General features: G+C 54.3%; 2 protein-coding genes and 1 long non-coding RNA gene across 3 annotated transcripts; 2 read left to right on the top strand and 1 right to left on the bottom strand.

Annotated features, from left to right (window-relative positions):
- Positions 1 to 307: 307 nt before the first annotated feature.
- LOC126645857 (acidic mammalian chitinase-like) lies at positions 308 to 3,220 on the bottom strand. Its single transcript, XM_050326673.1, has 11 exons — positions 3,196 to 3,220; positions 2,903 to 2,936; positions 2,464 to 2,751; positions 2,217 to 2,273; positions 1,947 to 2,112; positions 1,713 to 1,837; positions 1,405 to 1,507; positions 1,131 to 1,316; positions 864 to 983; positions 626 to 766; positions 308 to 467 (listed from the first exon to the last, which is right to left on the bottom strand). Exons 1-10 carry the CDS (start codon positions 3,218 to 3,220, stop codon positions 632 to 634), a joined length of 1,239 nt encoding a protein of 412 aa, XP_050182630.1. The 3' UTR covers positions 308 to 467; positions 626 to 631.
- A 390-nt stretch (positions 3,221 to 3,610) lies between these two features.
- On the top strand, positions 3,611 to 4,079 carry LOC126646002 (uncharacterized). Its single transcript, XR_007630206.1, has 2 exons — positions 3,611 to 3,748; positions 3,907 to 4,079. It is a non-coding gene; the product is annotated as an uncharacterized LOC126646002 (long non-coding RNA).
- A 2,144-nt stretch (positions 4,080 to 6,223) lies between these two features.
- LOC126646000 (acidic mammalian chitinase-like) lies at positions 6,224 to 9,683 on the top strand. Its single transcript, XM_050326973.1, has 11 exons — positions 6,224 to 6,263; positions 6,736 to 6,765; positions 7,064 to 7,265; positions 7,481 to 7,537; positions 7,642 to 7,807; positions 7,892 to 8,016; positions 8,205 to 8,328; positions 8,457 to 8,642; positions 8,890 to 9,009; positions 9,107 to 9,248; positions 9,360 to 9,683. The coding sequence occupies exons 1-11, from the start codon at positions 6,239 to 6,241 to the stop codon at positions 9,614 to 9,616; spliced, it is 1,434 nt and encodes a 477-aa protein (XP_050182930.1). The 5' UTR covers positions 6,224 to 6,238; the 3' UTR covers positions 9,617 to 9,683.
- Positions 9,684 to 9,873: the final 190 nt, after the last annotated feature.

Genomic DNA, 9,873 nt, shown 5'->3' with positions numbered 1-9,873 from the left:
CTCCATTTCTACATGAAAGTGCTAAAACATTCCCCTTAATCTCAGATCTCTATTTGAGATTAACCAAGGAGGAACAAGAACTGACATTTCTTGCCTGCAATCGCATTTCCTCTAGAAATGTTAGCAGACGACTCCTAGAAAATTGCTCGGGCCAAAGTGCTGGGAAGAGCGGGCAACATCGACACCTGCTGTTGGCACTTTTAATTGCTGCTGTTCCCAGGCAAAGCCACCAGGATTGCTGGGAAGCCGAGAGCATGAAAATAGTCAGGATGGGACGAGATAAAACACGGAGAATTGTTGCTTTTGCAGAAAGCTTTATTTAATCATTCTTATGCTGTGCAATTAGATCAGAGGGGTCTTTTGGCTGGAACAGGATTGGGATCTTCATGGCCAGTCCCCTGAATTGTTGCTTCCATGTTTAGGAGCTACAGGGACTTGAGGACTGGGCTGTTCACAGGTCTTGCAGGCTGAAAAGAAAGCAGGGAGCAGTTTGCCTTTGGGAAGGGACTCTGTTTGTCACGGCCCCTCGTGCCTGCCCTCCCTCCATGGCCCAGGGCGCTGCAGGCACAGCCGCTCTGGGGAGCTGCTGGAACGACCCCAGGGCCGTGTCCCTGCCCGGACTCACCGCTGCTCACAGACCAAGGCCCTTCTTAAGGGTGGAGATCAGGGGGTATTTGCCTTCGTGGCAGAAATTGCCAGTGAAGTCATCCAGGTCGATGGTCCAAACCATGGCCCCTCCAAAGTTGTTCTGCTTCAGCCAGTCAACCTGTTTGGGGCCGGCGAGAAATCCCGATCAGCCCCGGGAGCTGCTCCCACAGGAGCCTCCTGCCCCCTTCCCAGCACAGCCCCAGGGCCCACCAGACCTTGATGTTGAAGCTCTTCACGTCGTCGTAGCCAATCCACTCGTTGCCCTTGTAGGCATAGGGCACGTCCTCAGGGGCATCCCAAGCCTGGGTGGCTCCGGTGTTCAGGAATGTGCAGATCTAGGAAAGAAGGGCAGAGCAGCCCAAGTCAGCAGGTGACCTGCCAGAAAGGGCACGAGCAAGGTTTTCTGGGCTCAGAGCTCTTTGCTGGCAAGGCAGAGGATTGTTTTGCTGCTCTGGCTGTCCGGGGCTGAGGGCCACACGTACCTCATAGTAAGCCAAAAGCCCGGCCTCCCCGGTGTAAGGTCCTGCTGGCCCAGGGCCCGAGCTTGGGGCCCCAATGCCGTTGTTGGAGGGGTTCTGCAGGGTGAAGGTCTTGCCGTAGGTTGGGAAGCCAACCAGCAGCTTCTGAGCTGGGGCACCGTTGTTCTTCCAGTAGTTCATGGCATATTCCTGGAAAACCCCCCACACTTCCAGTCAGTGCCGGGCTTTGTGGGCAGCAGGAGCAGCTCAGTGACAGAGGCTCCCCAAATGTACTCACCACACTGAGAGTGCCGCTGCTGAACAGGGGGCTGTTCTCGCCAGTGGAGCCATCCCAGGGGCTGTGGAAGTCGTAGGTCATCACGTGGATGTAGTCCAGGTACCTGTGGAGAGCATTGTCCGTGTCCTGAGCCGCTCAGGCAGCAGAGCTGACAGTTCCTCCAGCGCTGGCTGGACCCCCCCTGTCACAGCCCGGCCACGGCCCCACTTCTGCACATCTGGGTCCCTTGGGGGCTCTTTGCAGCTTTGACTGCAGCGCTTGCAGGACACCAGTGCAGTCCCACAGTGATCCCAGGCTTTGCTACTCACTTCCCCAGCTCAGCAATCTCGTAGCCGGCCTGGATGGTGGAAAGTCCTGCAGCCACAGCCGCGGTGACCAAGAGACGGGGCTTGTTGGTCTGCCTGGCTTCCTGCTCAAAGGCTGCCAGCAGTTCCTGAGGGATGCCAAGGAACAGCTCTAACCCGGGGGCTCTGGGCTCAGGCTTTGCCTCTGCCCAGGCTCAGGCCAGAGCTGTGCCAGGCAGAGGCCTTGAGCAAACCCACCTTAACCAGGACGGTGAAGAGCCCCTTGTCCTGGGCTGGGCTGCCCCTGGAGCCGGGGTATTCCCAGTCCAGGTCCAGCCCATCGAATCCATACTGGCGCAGGAATCTGACAACAGAGGTGATGAAGGTCTGGCGGTTCTGGGGGGTGGAAACCATTGTAGTGAACCTGGGCAAGCAGAGCAGGAGAGACTTGGTGTTAGATTGGGGCCTCCTTCCATTCTCCCTCCCTTTCCAGGGCAACATTCTTGGAAAGAGGTAGTTTGAACTTACTTCTGTGTGCCGAAATTCCATCCTCCAATGGCCAGCAGGGTCTTCAGGTTTCTGTTCCTGCAAAGGAAGGGACAGCAACCTGTGTTACTGCAAGGCTTGTGTGGAGCTGTGGCTGTTGCAGGCAGTGTTCTTTTGGTGGGAAATGTGAACAGCAATTCCCCAGCACCCTGAGCCACTGTCCCCGTGCTCAGAGGAGCGGGGCTGTCCCCTGCCCTGCCCTGCCTTGCCCTCTGCTCCCAGGACGTACTGGTTCTTCAGGCCGTTGAAGGATTTGTAGAGGGTCTCGTCGTTCCATTCGTAAGTGGTGATCTCGTTGTTGTTCATCCCGGCAAAGGCGTAGATCAGGTGGCTGCACAGGTTGGGGTCGATGTTGTCAGGGGTGTATTTCCCCTCCCCAGGCCTGTACTGGGCCCAGTTGGTGAAGTAACATGTCAGCACGTAGGCAGTGCCTGTGGGGAGACAGAGGAGCTGGGGGGCTGCTCCAGAGGCACCAGTGGCTTCAGGCAGGGCATCAGGAGCAGAGCTGCTGGCAAGGCTGGGCAGGGGCAGGAGGGGGCAGGAGGGATGTCTGCAGAAGGGCCAGGCTGGTGGAAAGCTCTTTGTGTTGGCTGTGCCGCCTGTTTGCCCTGTCTGGGAGTGCTGGGGCTGGGAAGGGTTGGCAGGAGTTGTTTTAGGGAAGGAAGCACCTACTGAGGTGGGCGTTGAGCAGCAGGGCCAGACCTGGGAGGGCAAAGAAAGAACAAACCTGTCAGTGTTTGCATCCAGAAATACAAAGCTCATGTTGAAAGCAGAACAGATCCCCAGCAGCAGCACTTAACAAACAGAACCCTCCCTCCTTAAAGGAGGTTGTGAAATCTCTATTGAAAAGAAAGAGCAGCATTTTTATACCCCAAGCCCTGTGCAGGCACAAGTGTGACAGTGGCAGAGCCCCCAACACTTGTCAGAAAGGCAGAGAGCCCCAGGTTGGAGCGGCACTTACCGGTGAGCAGAGTGAGCTTGGCCATCTTGGACCAGAACTGATGTGCTGCAGAAAGTCTCCTGCTTTTATACCCTTCTCCCCTCTGCTGCCAATCTTGGGTCAACACGGATGGGTAAACATTACAATACTTGGCACAGATCAGGATCATTGGAAATGATACCAGGACAATGGGCCTGAACACTCCAGCTGGAGACTTCACTGGTGTCGGGTCGTGCCATGTCCTGGTGTTGCAAGAGGTGGTGAAGAAGCAGATTAGATTTCTGTTATTGTTTGGAGGTTTGTTCCCAGCGACAGGTTTGTGTCAGCGCTGGGACTGCGCAGTGACCGATGGCTGAAGTGTTTGCCCTTGGGCTGTCCTTGAGTCCTCCCACGGCCATGGAGCTGATCGGGATTTCTCACCATCCCCAAACAGGTTGACTGGCTGAAGCAGAACAATTTTGGAGGGGCCATGGTTTGGACCATCGACCTGGATGACTTCACTGGCAATTTCTGCCACGAAGGCAAATACCTCCTGATCTCCACCCTTAAGAAGGGCCTTGGTCTGTGAGCAGCGGTGAGTCCAGGCAGGGACACGGCCTTGGGGTCGTTCCAGCAGCTCCCCAGAGCGGCTGTGCCTGCAGCGCCCTGGGCCATGGAGGGAGGGCAGGCACGAGGGGCCGTGACAAACAGAGTCCCTTCCCAAAGGCAAACTGCTCCCTGCTTTCTTTTCAGCCTGCAAGACCTGTGAACAGCCCAGTCCTCAAGTCCCTGTAGCTCCTAAACATGGAAGTAACAGTTCAGGGGACTGGCCATGAAGATCCCAATCCTGTCCCAGCCAACAGACCCCTCTGATCTAATTGCACAGCATAAGAATGATTAAATAAAGCTTTCTGCAAAAGAAACAATCCTCTCTGTTTCAACTTTTCTCACGTTACTGTTTTGATGCTCCAACATTCTCTGGTGACATTCACACTTATGTCCAGGGAAGGGAAGAGCCTGAACCCACAGTGTGTATTTTAAGAGCTATAAACAGGCACTTTCCAGGGGTTTCTTGCTGTGCCAGCTGGGCAGGTAGTGAGAAGGAAAAAAACCAGAAGGAAGGGACAGGGAAGATCTTGAACGACTAGGAATATCAGATGGGCAGCCCAAACCAGGCCCAGCTCTCCCTGGGCTTTTGTTGGCACACTCACATCCAAATCCAGAGTGCAGCCAAGTGAGCTCAGTGACACCTCCACTTGGAAATGCAAAGCTGGATCTTGACTCTCCCAAGCCAAGGACCCATCTACCTCATGTCCACCTGCTCTGAGAGCAGGAATCTCAGCTCCTGGAGCGCTGCCATCACACAACCCCCCGTGTCAGCTCCAGCCTCCCTGTGCCAGCAGCCCAGGATCTGTTCCCCTGCACCCAGATAAGGGGTAGGACAGGGCTTTCCAAAACACAAGGTGCCATTGCATTAACTTTTCCATTTCTCCCCGTGGAGATTTCCACAGTGACCTCCACAGCAAGGGCAAGGGGAACAAAACAACCTCTCTGAAGCAATGGCTCAGGTACAGAGAGGTAAGCAGGGCTGGGGTGGCCGAGGTGTTTGGGAAAACAGCAGTTTTTAGAGAGTTTTAGAATTTTTAGAGAGCTGGGGCTTTTTTGGGGAGTTTTTAGCCGGTCAGCTGTTCAGGCAGATCTGAAGGAGGTGGGTGCAAGGCTCTACCAGTGCCAGGTCTGAACCTGCCAAACCTCTGGGCCAAAAAAGATGAAAAGCTTAAGGAACCATCCTGAAAGGAACAACATGAATATCAGGATCTCCGTTCCATGACCCATCAGAAACGAGCCCAGGCAGATGAAGGACAGACAGACTTATTCCAGCACAGCCACAGAATCAGCAGAATGACAATTTTATTTTGTGCACAGAGGGAAACTCAGCAGAAACAATCCAGAGTGGTGGATCTCTGCAAGCCAACACTTCAGCTGCTGGAACAGCGTGGAGGGTCCCTGTCTGCAGACTCGACTCTTTTAACTTGAATCCTTTTAGCAAGAACCAATTCTTCTGTCCTTAATTACCTACTACCATTCCCAAGGAGCCCATGGAAAAACACCTTTCTTTCTCCAGAAAGAAGGCAGGAAAAGTCCTGGAGGGAAACTCCAGGGCTTGACCAACTGCCATTTATTACCACCACATGCCAGCTAGTGTCCTTGAGCTTTCCCTTCCACACCAAAACAGACCTGAAAAGGCTCCAGAGGTTGCTGAGAGTGGGATTTTCCAAACCTATCCCAACTGAGTTTATACTGTGTTACTTTATCAACCAAGAAAAACTCTGGAAAAATCCCACTTGGAGATGGTTGTCTCGTTATCGGTCGTACGACACCCAGTGCCTGCACGAAACCCAAAGGGTCAGGCCAACACACTCTAATCTGCAGGTCATCCAACATGTGATGTGGGCAACTCTGAGGCTGTTTTCCAGGCTCCCATTCAGCCAAGCCTGGGTGACCTACTGGGAAAGGCACCTTCATGTCACCTGAACAGGAATTAAGGAACACCTGGGAGCAGAGCCACTGGCCACGTGCCCGCTGTGTCTTCACCATTTGCACAAGTCCTGAGTGTACAAAAGGAGAGAGACCACCTGTCTCCTCATGCACAGTAAGAGCTCTGATCTTGGGCTCCAGCAAATGCACAAGGAGACAAAGAACTTGTGCAGTACCTTTGTGTTGGCAGTGCCAGCGGCCGTGGGAGGACTCAAGGACAGCCCAAGGGCAAACACTTCAGCCATCGGTCACTGCGCAGTCCCAGCGCTGACACAAACCTGTCGCTGGGAACAAACCTCCAAACAATAACAGAAATCTAATCTGCTTCTTCACCACCTCTTGCAACACCAGGACATGGCACAACCCGACACCAGTGAAGTCTCCAGCTGGAGTGTTCAGGCCCATTGTCCTGGTATCATTTCCAATGATCCTGATCTGTGCCAAGTATTGTAATGTTTACCCATCCGTGTTGACCCAAGATTGGCAGCAGAGGGGAGAAGGGTATAAAAGCAGGAGACTTTCTGCAGCACATCAGTTCTGGTCCAAGATGGCCAAGCTCACTCTGCTCACCGGTAAGTGCCGCTGCAACCTGGGGCTCTCTGCCTTTCTGACAAGTGTTGGGGGCTCTGCCACTGTCACACTTGTGCCTGCACAGGGGTTGGGGTATAAAAATGCTGCTCTTTCTTTTCAATAGAGATTTCACAACCTCCTTTAAGGAGGGAGAGTTCTGTTTGTTAGTACTGCTGCTTTGAACATGAATAGAGTTCCTTGCAGTTGGAAAATGAAATGGGCTTTGGAACAAAAATCTAAAACTCCAACCTCTGCCTGATCACTTGTTTGGTTTCTTTTCTGTGCTTTTACCTGAAATCATTTGACAAATGTTACCCAGTGCCTCAGCCTGGGAATGCACAGAGTGTGGTGTGTTTGTTACAGAACGTGGGGATGGCAGGGTAAGGTCATTCTGGGTTCAACCCAGTCCTGCCCAGGAGCTTTGTATTTCTGGATGCAAACACTGACAGGTTTGTTCTTTCTTTGCCCTCCCAGGTCTGGCCCTGCTGCTCAACGCCCACCTCAGTAGGTGCTTCCTTCCCTAAAACAACTCCTGCCAACCCTTCCCAGCCCCAGCACTCCCAGACGGGGCAAACAGGCAGCACAGCCAACACAAAGAGCTTTCCACCAGCCTGGCCCTTCTGCAGACATCCCTCCTGCCCCCTCCTGCCCCTCGGGGCAGCCCAACCCAGCCCAGCCCAGCACAGCACAGCACAGCCCAAGGAAACTCTGCCCAGCCTTGCCAGCAGCTCTGCTCCTGATGCCCTGCCTGAAGCCACTGGTGTCTCTGGAGCAGCCCCCCAGCTCCTCTGTCTCCCCACAGGCACTGCCTACGTGCTGACATGTTACTTCACCAACTGGGCCCAGTACAGGCCTGGCCTGGGCAAATACACACCCGAAAATGTTGACCCTTGCCTGTGCAACCACCTGATCTACGCCTTCGCCGGGATGAACAACAACGAGATCACCACTTACGAATGGAACGACGAGACCCTCTACAAATCCTTCAACGGCCTGAAGAACCAGTACGTCCTGGGAGCAGAGGGCAGGGCTTGTTTTCCCTCCCAGGTCCTGCCCTGTTGTTCTCCTTCTGCTCTCTGCAGCACCCTGGGGAAGGGATACCAGGAGAGAAGGCAGAGAGTGATGGGCAGGGGAACAGCCCCGCTCCTCTGAGCATGGTGACAGTGCTCAGGGTACTGTGGACTTCAAATAACTCTGGTACCTGTCCCTTCCTTTGCAGGAACAAAGATCTGAAGACACTCCTGGCTATTGGAGGATGGAATTTTGGCACACAGAAGTAAGTTCAAACCATGTCCTGCCCACAAAAGCACCCTGGAAAGGGAAGGAGAGGAGGAAGATACTCCAAACAAAGCCCAACTCTCTCCTGCTCTGCTTGCCCAGGTTCACTACAATGGTTTCCTCTGCTGACAACCGCCAGACCTTCATCAAGTCTGTCATCAAATTCCTGCGCCAGTACCAGTTTGATGGGCTGGACCTGGACTGGGAATACCCTGGCTCCAGGGGCAGCCCAGCCCAGGACAAGGGGCTCTTCACCGTCCTGGTTAAGGTGGGTTTTGGTCTGCTCAGCACAGCCTTGGCCAGAGCCCTGGGCAGATGGAAAGTCTGAGAGCTGTTCCTTGGCATCCCTCAGGAACTGCTGGCAGCCTTTGAGCAGGAAGCCAAACAGACCAACCAGCCCCGTCTCTTGGTCACTGCGGCTGTGGCTGCAGGACTTTCCACCATCCAGGCTGGCTACGAGATTGCTGAGATTGGGAAGTGAGTAGCAAAGCCTGGGATCACTTGGGGGACTGGTTTGGTTTCCTGCAAGTGCTGCAGTCAGAGCTCCAAAGATGTGCAGAAGTGGGGCCGTGGCCGGGCTGTGACAGGGGGGGAGCGGCCAGCGCTGGAGGAACCGTCAGCTCTGGTGCCTGAGCGGCTCAGGACACGGACAATGCTCTCCACAGGTACCTGGACTACATCCACGTCATGACCTACGACTTCCATGGCTCCTGGGAGAGGAACACTGGTGAGAACAGCCCCCTGTACGCAGGCCCAGCTGACACCGGTGACTACAAGTACTTCAATGTCGTAAGTGTGTTTGTGAGACACAAGCCCAGCTCCCCGCTCTGTGCTTGCACCAAGGAGGAGATATTGAGGAATTCATCATCCTGCCTGCAAACCTGGGCAAAGACTTCAACAGGAATGTTTTCTTGCAGGAATATGCTATGAATTACTGGAAGGACAACGGTGCCCCAGCTGAGAAGCTCCTTGTTGGCTTCCCAACCTATGGAAAAAGCTTCACCCTGCAGAACCCATCTGACACCTCTGTTGGGGCTCCAGCATCCGGCCCTGGACCAGCTGGACCTTACACCAGGGAGGCTGGAACACTGGCTTACTATGAGGTAATTGTGTCTAATCACATTCCTTGTTCAAATCATTTGAGGGAACGGCTCAGGAAGGCACCCATGGAGCTTTCTGAATGGCTGCCTTAGACAAAAAAAACTGTCCCTAGAATTGCTAAGAAAAAGTTACTTGTTCTCAGGGACCAGACAAATGACACAAAACTAGAGAATAAAGTCAAGACAATGGCAGAGCCTGGACTTTTCCCTTTTTGAGATTAACATTCCACCTCTTGCTGCTTCTCCCTAGATCTGCTCTCTCTTGAGCTCTGGAGCCACTCAGGCTTGGGATGAACCCCAGGACGTGCCCTATGCCTACAAGGAGAGCGAGTGGGTTGGCTATGACAACATGAAGAGCTTCAGCATCAAGGTCTGGTGGGCCCTGGGGCTGTGCTGGGAAGGGGGCAGGAGGCTCCTGCGGGAGCAGCTCCCGGGGCTGATCGGGATTTCTCCACGGCCCCAAACAGGTTGACTGGCTGAAGAAGAACAACTTTGGAGGCGCCATGGTCTGGGCCCTTGACATGGATGACTTCACTGGCACTTTCTGCAATGAAGGCAAATACCCCCTGATCTCCACCCTGAAGAAGGGCCTTGGTCTGCAGAACGGCGGTGAGTGCTTTGAGTGCATGAGCAGCTCCTTGAGGAGAGCTCCCCGTGAAGGGAGGGGAGGGCTGGGACTCTGTCAACACAAAAATAAGCCCTTTCCTGCTTTGCTTGCAGACTGTGTGCCTCCCGCTGAGCCCCTGCCTCCAATCACTGAGGCTCCCACTACCACAAGTGGCAGCGGGAGCGGCGGCTCTGGCGGGAGCGGCGGCTCTGGCGGGAGCGGCTTCTGCGCCGGCAAAGCCAACGGCATCTACGCGGACCCAGAGAACAACAGGAACTTCTACAACTGCTTGAACGGCCAGACCTTCGTGCAGAGCTGCCAACAGGGGCTCGTCTTCGACCCCCTCTGCTCCTGCTGCAACTGGCCATGAAGCTCCTAACCCTGTTCCAGCCAGCAGACCCCTCTGATCCGACTGTACACAGTGACGATTAAATAAAGTTTTCTGCAAACGCCACAATCCTCCCTGTTCTAATTCGTTCCATTCTTGATATTGTGATGCTTCCTGATTCTCCCATGGTACTCAAACTTGTGCTCAGGGAAGGGCTTGAATCCACAGGCTGGACTTAATTCCCATATGGCATTTTCCGGGGCTTTCTTGCTGCCCTACCCCGACAGCCACGGGGAAGC

Source organism: Myiozetetes cayanensis, unplaced genomic scaffold (assembly GCF_022539395.1).
Source record: "Myiozetetes cayanensis isolate MyiCay16 unplaced genomic scaffold, myiCay2020 scf32, whole genome shotgun sequence".
Taxonomy (NCBI): domain Eukaryota; kingdom Metazoa; phylum Chordata; class Aves; order Passeriformes; family Tyrannidae; genus Myiozetetes; species Myiozetetes cayanensis.
The sequence above is the reverse complement of the archived record's forward strand: the minus strand, read 5'-3'. Positions and strand labels throughout refer to the sequence as shown.

Excerpts from the sequence above, each read along its gene's own strand:
- LOC126645857 (XM_050326673.1), bottom strand. The coding sequence starts at position 3,220 with ATGGCCAAGCTCACTCTGCTCACCG. Across the intron at positions 2,274-2,463 it reads TTCAACGGCCTGAAGAACCA|GAACAGAAACCTGAAGACCC; the intron begins GTACGTCCTGGG and ends CTTCCTTTGCAG. Across the intron at positions 1,317-1,404 it reads GCAGCGGCACTCTCAGTGTG|GAATATGCCATGAACTACTG; the intron begins GTGAGTACATTT and ends GGGGTTTTCCAG.
- LOC126646000 (XM_050326973.1), top strand. The coding sequence starts at position 6,239 with ATGGCCAAGCTCACTCTGCTCACCG. Across the intron at positions 7,538-7,641 it reads TGGAATTTTGGCACACAGAA|GTTCACTACAATGGTTTCCT; the intron begins GTAAGTTCAAAC and ends CTGCTTGCCCAG. Across the intron at positions 9,010-9,106 it reads TGAAGAGCTTCAGCATCAAG|GTTGACTGGCTGAAGAAGAA; the intron begins GTCTGGTGGGCC and ends GGCCCCAAACAG.